This window comes from Hyperolius riggenbachi, chromosome 9, assembly GCF_040937935.1.
Source record: "Hyperolius riggenbachi isolate aHypRig1 chromosome 9, aHypRig1.pri, whole genome shotgun sequence".
In the NCBI taxonomy this organism is placed as follows: domain Eukaryota; kingdom Metazoa; phylum Chordata; class Amphibia; order Anura; family Hyperoliidae; genus Hyperolius; species Hyperolius riggenbachi.
In genome coordinates this window covers 284,624,693-284,645,550 of record NC_090654.1, presented here as the reverse complement: position 1 = coordinate 284,645,550, position 20,858 = coordinate 284,624,693, and the positions used below count along the sequence as shown (strand labels likewise).

Below are 20,858 nucleotides of genomic sequence, written 5' to 3'. Positions count from 1 at the left end.
GGGGTTATGTTTGTGCCACTACCTTTCCGTCTACAACTGTTACAGCTGTTCCATTCTCACAAAAATGCTGGTCACCCTGGGGCCACCAGAACTCAGGATTTGCTGGCCAGCAGTGGTGCTCAGCAGAGCTCGAATATTCGAGTAGCTCGAATATTCGAGCTCTTTCTCAGCTATTCGAGCTCGGTATTCGAGCTCCGAATAGCTGTAGCTATTCGAATGGGCTATTCGAGTACACTCGAACAGCCCATTCACTATTCGAGCTATTCGAGCAAACGGCGCTATTCGAGCTCGGTACCGAGCTCGAATAGCGTCATAGCCCAGATTGATGTCCTTAGAGCCAATCAGAGGGCTCCCAGGCCCTCTGACGGCAGCCAATCACAGAGGGGGACCCTGGCCAGCCCCTACCCTATAAATAGCGGCCGCCATGTTAGGTTTCTCCGTGCTTGCCTGAGACTTGTACAGAGAGAGAGTTGCTCCTTTGTGCTTTGGCTTAGCAAGAGCTCTATTGTGGTCATTTACCTAGCGTTTTTGCTCACATACACCTCCTATATACACCTATATTGTTGTTAGTTAGATAGACATTGTATTTTAGTTAGTAGCTTTTGTGTTACATAGACAGAGACAGCTGCTGCAGGCAAGCTTACACAGCTTTAGGCCTCAGGGCCTGCCTGTGTGGGCAGCTGTTCTCTCCTGTCCTCTGTTAGTATATTTCTCTCATCTATACCAGTATTTCTGCTGTCCTTTACTACTGATTGATTCTGTATTTAGTATTGTAGTTATACTGTACTAGGACACTCACTGTCACTGTTCATAGGCTAAGGCTACTAGTTCCTGCGTGTGTGCACTCACTGTCTGTGTACTGTACACACACACTCTATTTCCTTCTGATTACTGATTGATTATTGTAATTAGTTGTACTTACTGTTACTACTTTTACTGTACTTGGAGTCTAGGACACTCAGTCACTGTTCATAGGCTACTAGCTCCTGCGTGTGTGCACTCACTGTCTGTGTACACACAACACACACTCTATTTCCTTTTGATTACTGATTGATTATTGTAATTAGTTAGTTGTACTTACTGTTACTACTTACTCTTACTGTACTAGGAGTCTAGGACACTCAGTCACTGTTCATAGGCTACTAGCTCCTGCGTGTGTGCACTCACTGTCTGTGTACACACAACACACACTCTATTTCCTTTTGATTACTGATTGATTATTGTAATTAGTTAGTTGTACTTACTGTTACTACTTACTCTCTTACTGTACTAGGAGTCTAGGACACTCAGTCACTGTTCATAGGCTACTAGCTCCTGCGTGTGTGCACTCACTGTCTGTGTACACACAACACACACTCTATTTCCTTTTGATTACTGATTGATTATTGTAATTAGTTAGTTGTACTTACTGTTACTACTTACTCTTACTGTACTAGGAGTCTAGGACACTCAGTCACTGTTCATAGGCTACTAGCTCCTGCGTGTGTGCACTCACTGTCTGTGTACACACTACACACACTCTATTTCCTTCTGATTACTGATTGATTATTGTAATTAGTTAGTTGTACTTACTGACTGTTACTACTTACTTACTGTACTAGGGACACTCACTCAGTCACTGTTCATAGGCTAGCTCCTGCGCGTGTTTGCGCGTGCGTGCGTGCACTCACTGTCTGTAGTGTACACACACTAAATTTACTTGTGATTACTACTGATTATTGTAACTGCTAGTTGTACTTCCTGACTGTTACTACTTACTTACTGTACTAGGGACACTCACTCATTCACCTCACCCACCAACTCACTCCATTAAAGTACCCCACTTTTCACCCGCCCTTTTAAAAAACTTTTGTCTATACGCCCAAAACATCGAAGATGTCTGGAAGTGGCAGCCAGCGCGGTTTGGGCAAGGGAAAGGGCAGCAAGGGAATCAGGAGGAGAGGGAGCAGCATTGTGGCAGGCCGCGGCCGCGCCACCATGCACAGTTCCGCAGCAGCAGCAGCAGCGTCAGTGGCTAACATTCCTCCCATAGCCACTGGCCGTGGACGCCTTGGGCGCCGCCCAGCAGGAGCATCTGCAACTCACGCTGCAGAGACACAGCAGCAGCAGCAGCGTGTAGCACCTGCTCCGATTTTCCTCCAGCCGGGTCGGAAACGTCCCATTGAGGAAAAGGATGCAGACACTGTGGTGCAACTGATGACGGAGGATGAGCAGCCCGCCATCAGCTCTGCATCCGAGGCCTCCACCCTCACCACCACCACCACCACCACCAACCTGTTCGCAGCAGCCGCCCAGCAGGGCCTGGGGGGGAGGAGGAGGCCAGTTCACCGTCACAAGTTGGCGACCTGTCACTCAGCAGTATTTTTACCCCAGGCACCATCAGGGTATTGTCTGCTGTTGTTGGCGATTTTGAGGAGGAGATGCTGATGGGCACTTTGGGGGATGAGGGATTGGACAGCAAGACTGTGGCGACAGTCAAGCAGCCCATCCATGCATCAGGAGAGGAGTTTGGGGGGTCATCATCCCAGCAGGACATGTTTCAGGAGGGGGAGGATGATGGTGATGACCCGGTGACAGACAGAGACTGGGTGCCACCACCTCCAGGGGATGTCGTCCTCAGCAGCTCGGAGGAGGAGGAGGATGCGCTTGTGGGCCTTGCAAGGAGGCGCATCATTGCAAGCATTGGCAGCAGTAGGCAGGTCCCACAGCCTGCTGGTGTCTCAGGCTCAGCAGCAGCAGCAGCAGCATCTGCCAGTACCACCACCAGCCGCACCCAAGCCCCCCCCCCCAACCACCACAGGGAGACAGGCAGCAGCGCTTCCATGCCGTAGGGGGATGTTTTTGTCACCAATCTGGCGATTTTTCACCATGCCCACTGTGTACAGCAAGTACGCCACTTGCAACCACTGTCAGCGGAAGTTGAGCAGAGGTGCAGACCCCTTAAAGTTCAGCACCAGCTCGCTCATCAACCACCTTGCTGCGAAACATTTCCACCAGCATGAGGAGTTCCAGAGGCTGAAGGCATCTGGTGCTGGCAGTGGCACCACACCCATCACTGCACAGCCTTCAGCAGCAGCAGCAGCAGCAACAGCAGCCACCCGCCCTCCTGCTCCTCCAGCAGCACCAGCAGGAGTGCGGAAACGCACTGCTCCTCCCCCCTCTGCAACTCCTGCCGCCGACACTGAGGCCTGTTCTGGCAGCCAGTCCTCAGTGGCCTCCTCTGCTGTGTCTGCTGATTCCCGTGCCAGCAAAAGGCCACGCCAGAGCCTTTTGAGCGAGTCCTTCCATGGGGTGGTTAGGGCTCTGCCTCCCAGCAGCCGTCGCGTGCGGCAGCTGAACGGCTTGCTGGCACGGGCCATGTGCTCCCAACTCCTGCCGTACACGCTCGTGCAGGAGGGGAGCGACATGCGGGCGCTGCTTGCTTGTGCAGCCCCAGACTGGCAGCTCCCCAGCAGACACTTTTTCTCCCGCAAGGCCATTCCTGCACTGCACCGCTTTGTGATGGCCAATGTGGAGCGAGGGCTGGAGCACGCGGTTGGTGAAAGGGTCCACGTCACCATGGACTCCTGGAGCAGCCGCTTCGGGACAGGCCGCTACCTGTCCTTCACTGTCCACTGGGTCAGCTTGGTGGAAGGGGGTGAGGATGGGAGAGCAGCAGCGGGCACAGCAGCAGAAGCAGCAACACAGTGGGTGGTGCCACCCCGCAGGGTCAGGGGAACTGCAGCAGGTTCCTCCGATCCTCTGCCATCCTCCGGCACACCTGGCCAAACCCCCCGCCTCAGCAGCAGCGTGAGCTTGGCCACTGCCAAGCGCTGCTGCACTTGGTCAGCCTTGGCAAGACCAAGCTGACGGCAGCCCATGTGTTGGCCAAACTCCAGGAGCAGGAGAGGATTTGGCTGACCCCCAGAGGCCTCAGAGTCGGAGAGGTGGTGGCCGACAATGGGGCCAATCTGGTTGCTGCAATTGACAGGGGAAACCTGACCCACATCCCCTGTCTTGCCCACGTGCTGAACCTGGTGGTGCAGAAGTTCCTGCGCACCTACCAGGGGATGGGCGAACTGCTGGAAACGGCAAGGAACGTTGTGCGTCACTTCCGGCGCTCGGCTGCAGCCTGTGCGAGCCTGGAAGACGTGCAAAAGGAGCTGGATCTGCCACGCCATCGGCTGATCCTTGACGTTCCGACTCGCTGGAACTCCACCCTGGCGATGTTGGAGCGTCTGGTTGAACAGAGGCACGCTGTCAACCAGTACCTTGCCCTGGCCACTGTTTCCGCCGCTCAGAGAAGGGACAAGACCAGCAACATCCCGTCCATCGTCCCCGATGATGACTGGAGGCACATGCAGCAGGTGTGCTTAGTGCTGGCTCCCTTTCTGCAGGCCACCAACATGGTGAGCAGGGACCATGCTATGGTCTGCGAGTGGGTGCCCCTGGTTTGTCTGCTGAACAGGGCCCTCGATGCTTTGCTGGAACAGGGAGCGGCAGCCTTGGACCAGCAGGAGCGGCAAGCAGCTGCACAGTCCACCTCTGAGGGGGAGGAGGAGGAGGACTTGGTGGAGGTCCCTGACCTTGCTGCTGATGAGGGGGAGCAGCACAGTGCAGCTGAGTTGGTGCGGGGGTGGAGAGAGGATGAGGCTGACGAGGCAGAGGAGGAGGATGAGGACAGCACTGCCATCGATGTGCCAGCACACGTGGCCCGCCTCTTCCCAATGGCAGCGCACATGCTGGCCTGCCTGCGCAAGGACCCCAGGGTGATCCAGATGAAGCAGAGGGAGGACATCTGGATCAGCATGATGTTGGACCCACGCCTCAAGGGGAAGTTGAGCCAGTTCCTGCCGCCTGCAGGAGGAGACCCAGCGCAACAAATAAGGAGCTTGCAGCAGGCCCTTGTTGAGCACTTGGAGGAAGCCTTCCCCCAGCCTTCCACCCCCACTGTCCAGCAGCCAGCACAGAGGCAGCAGCAGGTGCCTGAATCCAGCAGCAGCAAGCGCCCCACAGACCTGCTGTCTCTCAGCCACGAGCTCTACAGGACTGTAGAGGCTCCGGCAGCAGTGACTAGAGAGGAGGTGCATGATGCAGCAGCATCCTCCTCCGGTCACAGCCAGCGCCTGACCCGCATGGTGGCTGACTACATGGGGTCCTACAGCGGGCTTGACAGCGATGCCCCTGTTGATCCCATGGAGTATTGGGTCAAGCGCCTGGAGATCTGGAGCGAGCTGGCGCAGTACGCCCTGGAAGTGCTGTCCTGCCCCCCTTCCAGCGTGCTGTCCGAGCGCTGCTTCAGTGCAGCTGGTGGCGTGGTCACCAAGAAACGCTCACGTCTGTCTCACAAGTCTGTGGACAGACTGACGTTTCTCAAGATGAACCAGGCGTGGGTGGAAGGCGAGTTCCTGGCCCCTGTTGTCGGCGAGAGGGGGACATGAACTGGCTGCCGGAACTTAGAACCATCGTTAATGTGCCTTACCACCCTTTACCACCTCCTGGCTCCTGCTCACTAAGCCAGCCTGGTTCCCTTTGACTATTACGTCGCCTGCAGCCACACATTTTACACCTACAGTGGGCTGCTGTGTACTGCCCTTCTGCTGTCTGTCTGTGTTTCCCACTGCCAGGGTACACAGAATTAAATTCTGCTGCCACTCTGCCACCAGCTATTACGTCAAAAAATAGCTATATTGGTTGTAAAACCAAAACCAAAAAACCATTAAAAAAAAAAAGGTTTAATTTTTCTGAGGTGCCCGGGTTGAAAACTGTGTTGTCCCAGTTGTGTATTGGACACGATGTGGGCTGCACGACCGCTGTCTGGGACCTCCTGTTGTGTTTATTTACAGCCCTGGTATCACCGCTAGGTACCAGGGCTATTATGTCACGCTGCCTACCTGCTGCCACACTCACACTGCTCCTCCATTCCTCCTCCTGCTGCTGCTGTCTGTCTGTGTTTCCCACTGCCAGGGTACACAGAATTACCTTCTGCTGCCACTCTGCCACCAGCTATTACGTCAAACAATAGCTATATATCTGTGTAATTTGTGTTAAAAACAAAACAAAAAAACCATTACAAAAAAATTTTTTTTAATTTTTTCTGAGGTGCCCGGGTTGAAAACTGTGTTGTCCCAGTTGTGTATTGGACACGACGTGGGCTGCACGACCGCTGTCTGGGACCTCCTGTTGTGTTTATTTACGCCCTGGTATCACCGCTAGGTACCAGGGCTATTATGTCTCGCTGCCTGCCTGCTGCCACACTCACACTACTCCTCCATTCCTCCTGCTGCTGCTGCTGTCTGTCTGTGTTTCCCACTGCCAGGGTACACAGATTTACCTTCTGCTGCCACCAGCTATTATGTCAAACAATAGCTGCTCACATTACTCCTCCATTCCTCCTGCTGCTGCTGCTGTCTGTCTGTGTTTCCCACTGCCAGGGTACACAGAATTACCTTCTGCTGCCACTCTGCCACCAGCTATTACGTCAAACAATAGCTATATATCTGTGTAATTTGTGTTAAAAACAAAACAAAAAAACCATTACAAAAAAAAAGGTTTAATTTTTTCTGAGGTGCCCGGGTTGAAAACTGTGTTGTCCCAGTTGTGTATTGGACATGACGTGGGCTGCACGACCGCTGTCTGGGACCTCCCGTTGTGTTTATTTACAGCCCTGGTATCACCGCTAGGTACCAGGGCTATTATGTCACGCTGCCTACCTGCTGCCACACTCACACTACTCCTCCTCCATTCCTCCTCCTGCTGCTGCTGTCTGTCTGTGTTTCCCACTGCCAGGGTACACAGAATTACCTTCTGCTGCCAGTCTGCCACCAGCTATTACGTCAAACAATAGCTGCACACATAATTACTCCTCCATTCCTCCTGCTGCTGCTGCTGTCTGTCTGTGTTTCCCACTGCCAGGGTACACAGATTTACCTTCTGCTGCCACTCTGCCACCAGCTATTACGTCAAAAAATAGCTATATCTGTGTAATTGGTTGTAAAACCAAAACTACAAAACCATTACAAAAAAAGGTTTAATTTTTCTGAGGTGCCCGGGTTGAAAACTGTGTTGTCCCAGTTGTGTATTGGACACGATGTGGGCTGCACGACCGCTGTCTGGGACCTCCTGTTGTGTTTATTTACAGCCCTGGTATCACCGCTAGGTACCAGGGCTATTATGTCACGCTGCCTGCCTCATTGACTGCCTGCTGCCACACACTCATCCTCCTCCTCCTGCTGCTGAATTTACCTCCTGCTGTCTGTGTGTTTCCACTGCCAGGGAGCACATACAATGGCGCTTCCAACATGCGTGCGCCACCAGCTATTTGTTACGCTCAAAAATAGCTGCATTTCTTTAAAAAAAAAAAATGAAAAGAGAAATAAGTGAAGAAGAAGACGATATAGAAGAAGATGAAGAAGAAGAAGAAGAAGAAGAAGATGAAGAAGATGAAGAAGAAGAAGATGAAGAAGAAGAAGATGAAGAAGATGAAGAAGAAGATGAAGAAGAAGATGAAGAAGAAGATGAAGAAGATGAAGAAGAAGATGAAGAAGAAGAAGATGATGATGAAGAAGATGAAGAAGAAGAAGAAGAAGACAATATAAAAGAAGAAGAAGAAGATATAGAAGAAGATATAGAAGAAGAAGATATAGAAGAAGAAGATATAGAAGAAGAAGAAGAAGAAGAAGAAGAAGAAGAAGAAGAAGAAGAATATACAGTACTGAACAAAATTCTGGACACAACTTCTCTTTTCACCTTTTTTTTTTTTAAAGGAACATCCCCACATAATCACTTGCTGTTGTTACTTGGAAAAAAAGATGTTTCTTGCATCATTCACCCTCAAAACAAGTGTTGGAAGCTATTTAAGGCCAATTCGAATAGTCAGCTCGAATAATGAGCTCGAATACCGACTCGAATAGTGAGCTCGAAGTCCGAGGTCGAATCGAATAGTAAAATTTATTCGACTCGAATATTCGACTGACCTCGAATAATTTACTATTCGAATTCGACCAAACTCGAATTTTAAAAAGGGGTATTTGAGCACCACTACTGGCCAGATGTGCTTGGTGGCCTACATTAGCAACAGACTTTAAGGAGTTTGTAAGAGAGTGTGCAGTGTGTGCTAGGAGTAAACCTTCTTGTCAGGCTCCTGTTGGTACTTTACAACCTTTACCAGTCCCGAGTGAACCTTGGACAAACTTGTCCATGGATTTTGTGGGAGAACTCCCCAGGTCTGAGGGCAAGACGGTCATTTGGGTGGTAGTAGACAGATTCAGTAAGATGGCTTACTTTGTCCCCTCTAAAGGACTTCCCACGGCCCAGGAATTGGCTGATCTCTTCATCCAGCACATTTTCCGGCTGCATGGCATTCCGGAAAATGTAGTGTCAGATCGGGGAGTCCAATTTGTATCTAAGTTTTGGAGAGCTTTTTGCCATCAGCTGGACATGGATCTTGCATTCTCATCAGGCTACCACCCACAGACCAATGGCCAGACCGAGAGAATTAACCAATCCCTAGAACAGTTTCTTAGATGTTATATTGCAGATGCGCAATTGTCGCATGCATGCGGAAGAATTAAAGAAAGAGTTTCATGATTCACATCCTGGGAAGCCTGGTGGGAAGTGTCCGGAGTCCACTCCTCGGGGGGGGGGGGGGGATGGGGGTACTGTAAAGGATTGCGGAGATGCCGTCGCGCGGTTTGGCGGCGGGGCGGCTGTCTCCGCGTTCAGACCAGCAGTTTCCGCACAGCAGCATGCGTCTGGTTTGTCTGAGCCTTCTAGTGCACACAGATGGAGAGCTACGTGCGCGCGCGCGGGGAGGCAGGACCTTTATGCCAGGAGGAGAAGGATCAGCTGATCAGGTTGGTCAGCTGATCCCAGCGCAGACTGTCATTGGCTGAGTAGCGCTGGGTGGCGCTGAGGAGCGCTGCACTATATATAGATCTCGCTGGTCAGTCTCAGGTTGTCTGCCGTTGCGAATACATACGTGTGAGCACTCAGACCTCAGTCAGATCCCACAGTGTGTTAGAACCAGGTAGACCTGGGAATTCACACTTAACCAGATTACGCTTGTGTTATTACTGTGTTATACTTTAGACCAGTTCCAAGGTGTTGTGACCAAGGACCTCACACCCAAGCTTAGGAATACTGTGTCATTGCTGTGTTATACTTTAGACCAGTTCCAGGGTGTTGTGACCAAGGACCTCACACCCAAGCTTAGGAATACTGTGTCATTGCTGTGTTATACTTTAGACCAGTTCCAGGGTGTTGTGACCAAGGACCTCACACCCAAGCTTAGGAATACTGTGTCATTGCTGTGTTATACTTTAGACTGGTTCCAGGGTGTTGTGACCAATGACCTCACACCCAAGCTTAGGAATACTGTGTCATTGCTGTGTTATACTTTAGACCAGTTCCAGGGTGTTGTGACCAAGGACCTCACACCCAAGCTTAGGAATACTGTGTCATTGCTGTGTTATACTTTAGACCAGTTCCAGGGTGTTGTGACCAAGGACCTCACACCCAAGCTTAGGAATACTGTGTCATTGCTGTGTTATACTTTAGACTAGTTCCTGGGTGTTGAGACCGACCATGGACCTCACACTCTAGACTAGGCCTCTGCTTTATCTGTTATGACCAATTGCTCTATCGACCTCTCTCCTGCTTTCTGATTCGGTACCTATGCATATCTGTCTACCTGTTGCCAAACCCTGCCTGTACCAGGTTATCGAATCAGCCTTTTGTCTCTGTACCTTTTCTGCTCGTGTGTTGCCGACCTGGCCTGGCCGACCCTTCTGACTGTCTCATACCTCGAGTGTTCAGCCTGTCTGTACTACCTGTGACACTACCCCCCCAAGTGTCAAGTAGCTGCAGAGACCTCCTGTTCCTCAGAGAGGCCTCTCTGCAGTCCAGTCAGGGACTTTATCTCTTAGGAGTCCTTTGGCTGCAGTATAGTCTGATTCCCAGTATTGCAGGGAATCACTGGCTCGCAGGTTATCTCTATCTCCTTTCCTAGGAGATAGTTCACACACAGCCAAGGGCCACCTGCTCCTCAGGTGGTCCATGCTCATTGTTATCTGCGTCTCCCGCCCCAGGGAGACAGCCTACTGTTGCACCAAAACACTTACACTTTATCAGGTGTCCAGAGGTTAGTCATACTTGTATTATTGGTGATTCTGCAGATCATCAATAATCGGGTATATATCTGTATTGTTGGTGATACTGCAGATCACCAATAATCAGATTCTCTCTGTGTGCTGACACCAATCGTTACAATACACATGCAAGATGTTTTAAAGCACTTTTTGCCTCCAATTTAGCATGCAATGTGATTTCTGCCCTTAAAACCCCGCTTAAAACCCTGATTTGCGTCAAATCCGTAATTTTTCCCCTGGACTTTTAACATGTATCCCACTCCGCCATGCCCCCCTCCATTTGTTAGACCCCTTGAAACATATTTTCCATCACTTTTGTGGCCAGAATTAGTGTTTGAAGTTTTGAAAGTTCGCCTGCCCATTGAGGTCTATTGCGGTTCGCAAAGTTCGCAGGTTCGTGAAATTTTGCGGGAGCTCGCGTTTGATGTCCGCGATCCTAAAATCAGAGGTTCGAGCCATCTCTACAAGCCATTAACCACAAAAGTCGATGGTAAATTCCAATCAGGTGTTTTCAGGTTGGCTAGGTCCGACCAAATTCAGGTTGAATATACAGTAAGTATGGCCAGAATCCAAACACCAACACTAGTAAACAGACAAAGGCTTTAGCATGAAGACAACTCTTGCTCAAGCCTGCTCGGCCTCTGAGCCTTATTGTCCGTCTACAACTACACAACTACGTACTTTTGAAATAAAATGTGCTTATCGATTTCCACATGGTGCTGAGTCCCTTCTATGAACATTGGTACTCAGTTCCTCTTTGTATAGAGAGGTTTAGGACCACAAGTGTGTCTACTACTCCTCATTGGGGGTGCATAGGCAAACGTAGGGGGGGTTACAGCTGTCCAGAATCCCCCCTCAGACCTGGGCCGGTGCAGTATCTGTGGACAGGCAGAAATTGAGGCACCAGAATATCTGCAGGCATCCTGCAGCTCGCACACTGCCCCTTTTCTTTCACTACTACATTTGACTTTGGATGTAGCAGCAGTGTGTGTACAGAGCATGGAGCAGCAGTGTGTGTACAGAGCATGGAGCAGCAGTGGGTGTACAGAGCATGGAGCAGCAGTGGGTGTACAAAGCATGAAGCAGCAGTGGGTGTACAGAGCATGGAGCAGCAGTGGGAGTACAGAGCATGGAGCAGCAGTGGGTGTACAAAGCATGGAGCAGCAGTGTGTGTACAGAGCATGGAGCAGCAGCGGGTGTACAGAGCATGGAGCAGCAGCGTGTGTACAGAGCATGGAGCAGCAGCGGGTGTACAGAGCATGGAGCAGCAGCGGGTGTACAGAGCATGGAGCAGCAGTGGGTGTACAGAGCATGGAGCAGCAGTGGGTGTACAGAGCATGGAGCAGCAGTGGGTGTACAGAGCATGGAGCAGCAGTGGGTGTACAGAGCATGGGGCAGCAGTGTGTGTACAGAGCATGGAGCAGCAGTGTATGTACAGAGCATGGAGCAGCAGTGGGTGTACAGAGCATGGAGCAGCAGTGGGTGTACAGAGCATGGGGCAGCAGTGTGTGTACAGAGCATGGAGCAGCAGTGTGTGTACAGAGCATGGAGCAGCAGTGTGTGTACAGAGCATGGAGCAGCAGTGGGTGTACAGAGCATGGAGCAGCAGTGGGTGTACAGAGCATGGAGCAGCAGCGTGTGTACAGAGCATGGAGCAGCAGCGGGTGTACAGAGCATGGAGCAGCAGCGGGTGTACAGAGCATGGAGCAGCAGCGGGTGTACAGAGCATGGAGCAGCAGCGGGTGTACAGAGCATGGAGCAGCAGCGGGTGTACAGAGCATGGAGCAGCAGTGGGTGTACAGAGCATGGAGGAGCAGTGTGTGTACAGAGCATGGAGCAGCAGTGTGTGTACAGAGCATGGAGCAGCAGTGTGTGTACAGAGCATGGAGCAGCAGCGTGTGTACAGAGCATGGAGCAGCAGTGTGTGTACAGAGCATGGAGGAACAGTGTGTGCACAGAGCATGGAGCAGCAGCGGGTGTACAGAGCATGGAGGAACAGTGTGTGCACAGAGCATGGAGCAGCAGCGGGTGTACAGAGCATGGAGCAGCAGTGGGTGTACAGAGCATGGAGCAGCAGTGGGTGTACAGAGCATGGAGGAGCAGTGTGTGTACAGAGCATGGAGGAGCAGTGTTTGCACAGAGCATGGAGCAGCAGCAGGTGTACAGAGCATGGAGCAGCAGTGGGTGTACAGAGCATGGAGCAGCAGTGGGTGTACAGAGCATGGAGCAGCTCTGGGGAACTTAACAGATTCAGGTATGAGCACAGCTGTGTGCCCTGCTGTGTGAATGCTTCACTTTCACCTTCATTAGCAATGTCGGCTGTCCTCATTATTATCTGTATCCAAACTGCTCCTGATCCATCCCGTTGTCAATCGGGAGGAGATCAGACATTTAGAAAATAATTGTCAGATCCTGTCAGTCGGACGGGAAATTGCATTGTGTGTACCCAGCATGATGTCCTACCATATTATTATACTGCATTGCGTGTGGCTAAGGAAGACCTTTCAGGGATCCCCCCCTTGAAAATCCTGGGTTTGCCCCTGCGGTGCTACCCTTCCCTTCCCTTTGTTGTTGCTTAATTTTATTGTATTTATTTTACATATATTAATGTGCAATCTCAGAATCTCCCCCTTTTGTGTCTTGGAAATCATTATATATTTTATTCATCATGTTACTTTTATCACTGTCATTACCAATTCTGTAGTTTGTACTCTGTATATTAGTGTAAACCATTGTCTGTATTATGTACCCCATGTTTGTTTCTTACTTTGTACGGCGCCACGGAATATGTTGGCGCTTTATAAATCAATAATAATATAAATAATAATAATAATTAATACCTAAAGACAAACTGACATTTTTTATGTATTTATTATAAATAATACATATATTAGCTGGCGTTGTTGTTGTCCAGGTGAGTAGATGTCTCACCACCCCTCAGTGGCAAATGAGAACGACCTAAAGAGCTTTTGTTGCTCAGCTGGTATCCGGGGAATCCTCTTTGCCTCAGATAATATTATATTAACTGCAGGCGTTGTCACTTTTGGTTCTTCCTGTGGTAGCATCTTACGGAATGGCGGCAATGCCTTTCCGGACTCCACATCCTTCCAATCTATTTGGTTGAAGAACGGATTTTCCCTCAGGTTTTTCACCAGCTTTGTACGCCTTATCTGGCATTTGCACAGAAGCTTCTGGAGGAACTCTTTCATCATGAGATTCATCCAAGATGGGTACCAAACAGATGCCATGTCACCCTTATACGTAGTCTCTATTAATGGGCGTTTAGAGCACGTCATTTCATAAAGCGTGATTCCCATGGCAAAGTAGTCTACGGAGTGGTTGTAGTACAACCCTTTCACCATCTCCGGAGTCATGTAGTACAAGGTCCCCACCTTTCTTCTAACCATGTCTTTCTCAAAGACATTCTGTGCTGCCACGCCAAAGTCTGCAATCCTTGTATTTCCGAGTCCATCTATGAGTATATTATCCGGTTTGATGTCTCGGTGGATGATGCCCTTGGAGTGGATGTACTCCAGGCCGACGAGCATTTGTGCAGCAAGCATCCTAATGGAAGAGAAATAAAATAATTATTAGCATCACATGTTCTAAGCACAAATAAAACAGAAAGATTTATCAATGACTCTAATGAGGGCAATTTACAATATGAAATAGTTGTAACAGGGAGACTAGCAGATCACCCCTCCCCCCACCACCACCAGTATGCAGAGCAGTGCAGGAAGAAGTATATGCTACCTGCTTGCAACGCCATGTTGCTTTGATATCCACTCCACAGTGGCTGGGCTCTGTGCTGCATACCTCTGCATGGCTACTGGCTCCTCCTCTTACATGTCATGTGACAGGTATGCAGCATAATGCACAGCTACTGTGAGGAGGGAAGCTGAGAGGCTCAGTAACAGATAACATACTCTGCTCCCTGTGCTGCTCTGCATATTGGGGATGGGGAAAGATTGGCTGGACCCCCCACAGGGGTGTAACTAGAAATCACCGGGCCCCCCTGCGAACTTTGGATGCCCCCCTACTCCCTCGCCCCTCACTTTCTCCACAGGTAAACTGAGAAACAATGTTATTCAATTGGCTAGTGCACACTTGAATGTGCTTTCCCCCTGCTGATGATAAAACCAGACAGCAGTGAAGCACTGCACACATTTTCTCTATCAATTACATTAGCTTTTGTGATAAAACGTGCATGTTTTCACACATACAAACACACATGGCGTACAAAAAAACACATACAGAAAAATGACAGACGAGTGTGCTCCCAGCTTCAGCTTATTACACTCACTCTGTCCATCTCTGATGGAGCAGACCTGGCTCTACAGGCTCCTCCAGCATCACTACAGTACAGAGCACTTGGGGAGGGGGTAAAGAGGCTGGGCACTGTACACAAGACCCTGCTGAACAATGAATAGGGACTGACCACAAATCTTTGTCTGCAAAACTTTGTATGATTTCTTATCAGTGGCTGAGCAGATGCAGTCATTAGAACAATTGTACAGAGAGCAGAAAGCTTTTTCTCTCTGTGCCCTTAGTTGTCAGCCTCCTCGGAGAGGGAAAAGAAACTTCTGCCCCATGGGGCCCCCTGCTGTTTCTGGGCCTCCTTGCAGATGCATCCCTTGCACGGTCTATTGTTACACCCCTGACCCCCCCAGTTAAAGGGGTTACAGGGGTTTATTATCTCCCAGAGGGGCAGTTGTTAGCTTTCTAAAACAGCACAGTAATCTTACCTCAAGGTTGCAAGGCGTAAGGGCTTCTGGACAACATTTAGTATACTCCTCAGGGTCCCTCCTCTCAGGTACTCCATGACAAAGTAGAGGTAATCCTGTAGAAAAAATGGTAGAAAAGAAGACAGGTTAGGCATATGATACACTATTTTCTCTTTCTGAGAGGATATAACAAGGCAGCATCAGCACAAGAAGGAATGGAGCAGTGGTGATTTCCCTTACGGGAATCTGTCATGAGGCATAACTACTGTGGGCATAGCCGGCCTTTCATCTGAGCGACCAGAGCGATCGCTCAGGGCGCCGGCTTCCAAGGGGGCGCCTATCGCTGGTTACCTATACTGAGGGCACCTACACATGAGATCCTATACTGGGGGCACCTACACATGAGATCCTATACTGAGGGCACCTACACATGAGATCCTATACTGGGGGCACCTACACATGAGATCCTATACTGAGGGCACCTACACCTGACTTTCTATACTGAGGGCACCTATACTTGGCAACTTATATTGAGGGAACCTACACATGAGTTCCTATACTGGGGGCACCTACACATAAGATCCTATACTGGGGGCACCTACACATGAGATCCTATACTGGGGGCACCTACACATGAGATCCTATACTGGGGGCACCTACACATGAGATCCTATACTGGGGGCACCTACACATGAGTTCCTATACTGGGGGCACCTACACATGAGATCCTATACTGAGGGCACCTACACCTGACTTTCTATACTGAGGGCACCTATACTTGGCAACTTATATTGAGGGCACCTACACATGAGATCCTATACTGAGGGCACCTACACATGAGATCCTATACTGAGGGCACCTACACATGAGATTCTATACTGGGGGCACCTACACATGAGATCCTATACTGGGGGCACCTACACATGAGATCCTATACCGGGGGCACCTACACATGAGATCCTATACTGGGGGCACCTATACCTGGCTACCTACCTTTACTGAGTCTGAGGGCGTTTTTTTTTGTTTTTGTTCTTTTTGGGTGGGGGGGGGGGGGGCGCACTGAGGCTATAACATGTGATGTAAATTGTTGGTGCTGTGCTATCATTCTAAATTGGGGGAGGGGGGCTAACTGTCCCTCTCATTGTTTTTATTAATATTCCTGAAAGGTTCTAGCCTTCATGAAGTTAATTCAGGATAATGCCCTCTCTCCATCCAGTTTTGGTTATTAATAGTATTTTTTCTATTATACATATGTGACGTGTCATGGAGATCTGAGCATGTGGCGTGATGTGTCACGACTTCAAAACGGTTGGGAACCCCTGTCCTAGGAGATATCTCAGGAGAAAAGGTAAATTGCATATGGGCCTGTGTGTGTGTGCGTGCGTGTGTGTGTGCGCATGCGGGAAGAGGATGAAGGGGGGGCACAAAAATCAGGTTTCCCTCAGGGCACTGTGAAACCTAAAGGCGAACGTTTGTCTATCACGTGATGCAATCCTTCCTTTACTCAGGCAAACCTTCACGTGCGGCTGTGCGGCAGATTGCGTGTTATCTGCTGTGATAGCCGTTATCACGCTTTTGTGAATCAAGCCCAATAGCCGCAATTTATATTGACGCATGTGATGTCGTCCTATCATTGTAATTGTGGTGGATTGGCAGGGGGGTCAGTTAAGGTTAGGAATGGGGGTGAGTAAGGTTAGGAGTGTATGTGGGGGGGGGGGGGGTTAAATGTTAGGCATGGGGGCTGGAAAAGGTCAGCTGTGTATGTGTGTGTGTGTGTGTGGGGGGGGGGGGGTTAGGCATGGAGGGTGGGTAAGGTTAGGTGTATATTTGTTTTTTTTTAAGGGTTAGGCATGGGGGGTGGGTAAGGTTTACTGTGTGTGGGGGGGGGGGTGTTCTTAAGGGTTAGGCATGGGGTAAGGGTAAGGTTAGAAGGTTAGCTGTGTGTATGTGTGTGTGGGGGGTGTTCTTAAGGGTTAAGCATGGGGTAAGGGTAAGGTTAGCTGTGTATGTGTGTGTGTGGGGGTGTTTTTAAGGGTTAGACATGAGGGTAGTTTAGGTTAGGTGTGAATGTGGGCGGGGTCAGTTAAGGTTAGGCATGGGGGGGTAGTTTAGGTTCAGTGTGTATGTTGGGGGGGTATTTTTAAGGGTTAGGCATGGGGGTGGATAAGGTTAGGTGTGTATGTGTATGGGGTGGGGTGTTTCTAAGGGTTAGGCATGGAGGGTGGTTAAGGCTAGGTGTGTGTGTGTGTGTGTGTGTGGGGGGGGGGGTCAGTTAAGGTTAGGCATGGGGGGGTGGATAAGGTTAGGTGTGTATGTGGGGGGGGGGCAGTTAAGGTTAGGCATGGGGGGGTGGGTAAGGTTAGGTGTGTATGTGGGGGGGGGTCAGTTAAGGTTAGGCATGGGGGGTGGGTAAGGTTAGGTGTGTATGTGGGGGGGGGGGTCAGTTAAGGTTAGGCATGGGGGGGTGGGTAAGGTTAGGTGTGTATGTGGGGGGGGGGTCAGTTAAGGTTAGGCATGGGGGGGTGGGTAAGGCTAGGTGTGTATGTGGTGGGGGGGTCAGTTAAGGTTAGGCATGGGGGGTGGGTAAGGTTAGGTGTGTATGTGGGGGGGTCAGTTAATGTTAGGCATGGGGGTGGGTAAGAGTAGGTGTGTATGTGGGTGGTGTTTTTAAGGGTTAGGAATAGGGGGTAGTTTAGGTTAGGTGTGTATGCGGGGGGTGTTTTTAAGGGTTAGGCTTCAGTATGGGAGGGTTCTCTGTGAGAATAGAGTTATGCTGTATTAAAATGTCAGTATTATTTACTGATACTTTACTACAGTAATTTACGCTTTTAAAACTTACAATATCTGTAAAGTTCATTGATATTCTAGTAGCCGAAATTGGGCGCCCACGGCCTTGGGTGGCTTCAGCCCAAGGGGGTGACTGGACATGGAAGAGAGTTTTATGCATATGGTAGAGGAGGCGGCAAATAAAATAGATAGGCTGCATGTGGGCAGCAACAAGTGAAAGAGGGAAGATGCTACCTAAGATGGCCGTACAAGAAAGAGAGGGGCTGCTGATCATAGAGGGGAGCTGTAGGAAAGCTGGTCTAGTGGTGGAAAAGGTATAAATCTTGGTTATACCATTGCAGCACTACGGTAAAGGGGTCTCATACTACACAAGGAGACCATGTTCGGGGATGACACACCTCATGACAAGTTAAAGAGAAACTCCAACCTAGAGTTGAACTTTATCCCAATCAGTAGCTGATACCCCTTTTACTTGAGAAATATATTGCTTTTCACAAGCAGACCATCAGGGGGCGCTGTATGACTGATTTTGTGCTGAAACCCCTCCCACAAGAAGCTCTGGGACCGCGGTACTTTTGGCAGTTTGTTACAATGTAACAAGGTTCACAGACAGGAATTAGCTGTTTACAGCTGTCTCTAACAGCCAAAACAGCTAGGAGCAGCTACATAACCTGCCCACAGTAAAAATGTCACCATGTAATAAATGTTAGAATGTAAATCGGGAGAGGAAAGATTTTACAATGAGCAAACACTGACTAAATCATTTATACATAATTATGGTAAAAAATGAAGCACTTTTTTTACTACATTATTTTCACTGGAGTTCCTCATTAAGTAAGCGCCAGCTGGGCATTTATGCTGGATAATCATCTGTTTCACTGAGTACTGTCTTTCTACATTTATCTCTATGAGCTCTTTAGAGGGGTTACATGGGTACAGCATACAATGAGAGAGCTAATAGTGGAATGGAATGGAAGACTTACCTCTGACTGGAATGTACCAAAGAGCTGGGTGATAAAGGGACCCTTCCTAAGAGTCTTCAAGGTCTGACGCTCCCTGAAGATGGCCTTACTAGGGCAATGTTTCTTCGTGAATGGTCTTTTCTTGACCATTTTGATGGCCAGCTCTTGGTTATCGGCTCGATGGGTAGCAAGGTAAACCTAAAGGAGAGAGAGATAGATAAGGTAAGATAGACCGTCAAAATACAACAATGCTGCAGGCCAGGGGTTGCTGCCTGTCTATATCTAGTTCCACTGAGACCAATAAAGAGGATGATCTAAAGCCATATCTGACTTTCAATAGATCGCAGTAAGGTAGCTGCTCTGCTACGCACAAAACCCTAACCCAGAAATGATCTACGAATGATTTAGCACCGAGTTCCCAAAAAACATGTGATGCTCTCCAGGAGAGAGGCAGCCCGCTTCCGTCCACGCTCCGGACCTGAGGCGAGCGACTCTACACGCCAGGTCCCCCCACGGGAGGGGGCCCCGGCTATCCCAGGCCGACCTGGGCTCCTCGGCACTGTGGTATCGCCACGTTTAGAGGAGATTCTGACTTAGAGGCGTTCAGTCATAATCCCACAGATGGTAGCTTTGCCCCACTGGCTCCTCAGCCAAGCTACTGGCTCCTCAGCCAGCTACCATCTGTGGGATTATGATTGAACGCCTCTAAGTCAGAATCTCCCCTAAACCTGACTAAGGCCATATCTAGTCTGACCCCACCCATTGGGCAGTCTGCCCAAACACTTACCTTGCCAAATGATCCCTTTCCAAGAAGTTGATGGAAGTCAAAGCTGTCCAGAGACAGTGGTTTCCTAGTGGTCTGGATTCCACTCGGGCCTTGGAAGAGAAAGAGAAATCACGTTAATGTCATCTGCTGAGATTTCCTATATTTCAAGGCATATACATGATCAAAGCTTATACATGATTGTAAGGTAGCCCTACACTGGCAGATGTCTCGCTGAGATTAATCGGTAGTGAGAGATCTGGTTGTGCTCATCCACATCTTTCCTGCCGAGACCTTCTCACATCTTCATCTCTACTCAGTGCCGAGACAAGGTCCTCCAGCACCCAAGGCTGAGACATCAAAGTGCGCCCCTCCATTCCTCCCACCCCAGCTGTCATACACTGATTGCTATTAGACTAAGCAGTGCCCCAGGGCCCCCAACACCTTAATCTCTCGTTATCTGGCTTGCAGTCACTGCTACGTATCCCCTTTTCTTGTTTCTCTCTGCTTTAAACACAGTAGGGGAATAATAGCTAAGTAAGTTGTGTGCCCCTCCTACACCGCGCCCTGAGGCTGGAGCCTCTCTCGCCTCTGCCTCGGCCCGGCCCTGTCTCTACACCTCTATATGGCAGCCAGCATTCTCCTGCATGAGGGTAAAGAGATGAACGTTTTACCCTAGAATTTCCCTTAAAGTAGAGATCATGGAGAAATGTGATGGGCTGATCATGTGATCACAGTACAGGAACCTTTTGATTAGCTGGTCAGGATCCTATTGATCCTGCATCACTTTTCATTATGCAAAAGAAGCAGAAGTGAGATGTGTTCAATGTGACCGTGACTTGCCAATCGAAAGTCCTACAAATCTATCACATCATCAGAGCATTCACATATTGCTCGATGGTCTCTCCTATAGGAAAATAAATATATAGCAGAAATTCACCATCCCTAGTATAACAAAACTCATTGCTCATTACTAAGGATGGGCAATATCCCCCCGGAATGCACTGGGACATGGGCTGTGTTAGCAGGGGTTAACTTACTAGGCTGCCGCCTCCCTTCTAAAGTGCTCCACGCTGCTCTTCATCTTCTAGCACTTCCATCTTCTAAACCGGAAGTCCTGCTGTAAATGCGGAAGTGTCAGAAGATGGAGAGTGACGTGGTGCCCAACCAGAAGGGAGGTGCCAAACTAGGTGAGTTAGCCCATGCTTACACTACCCCACACAGCCAGGGAATATTATTTTTATATGAAATCAGTTGGACTAATCACATTGCTCAACTGAACCAGTAACATTGCACAATTAGACTGATCAGATTGGACCAATCACATTGCATAATTGGACCAACCAAATTGCATGTTTGGACATATCAGATTGGACCAATCAAATTGCATGATTGGACCAACCACATTGCACGATTGGGCCAATCAGATTGGACAAAGTACATTGCAAGATTGCACCAAACAGATCAGACCAATCAGATTGGCCCAATCACATTG

At 49.5% G+C, this 20,858-nt stretch overlaps 1 protein-coding gene across 1 annotated transcript in view; it reads right to left on the bottom strand.

The window, feature by feature from the left end:
* Window positions 1–13,034: 13,034 nt before the first annotated feature.
* Window positions 13,035–20,858, bottom strand: part of LOC137533631 (putative protein kinase C delta type homolog) — a 22,603-nt gene continuing 14,779 nt past the window's right edge. The window contains exons 7-10 of the mRNA XM_068254973.1: window positions 19,388–19,476; window positions 18,622–18,798; window positions 14,873–14,967; window positions 13,035–13,691 (exon numbers count right to left, since the gene is read on the bottom strand). Coding sequence (XP_068111074.1) covers window positions 13,055–13,691; window positions 14,873–14,967; window positions 18,622–18,798; window positions 19,388–19,476 — 998 coding nt within the window. The 3' untranslated portion in view covers window positions 13,035–13,054. The remainder of the gene's footprint in view (window positions 13,692–14,872; window positions 14,968–18,621; window positions 18,799–19,387; window positions 19,477–20,858) is intronic.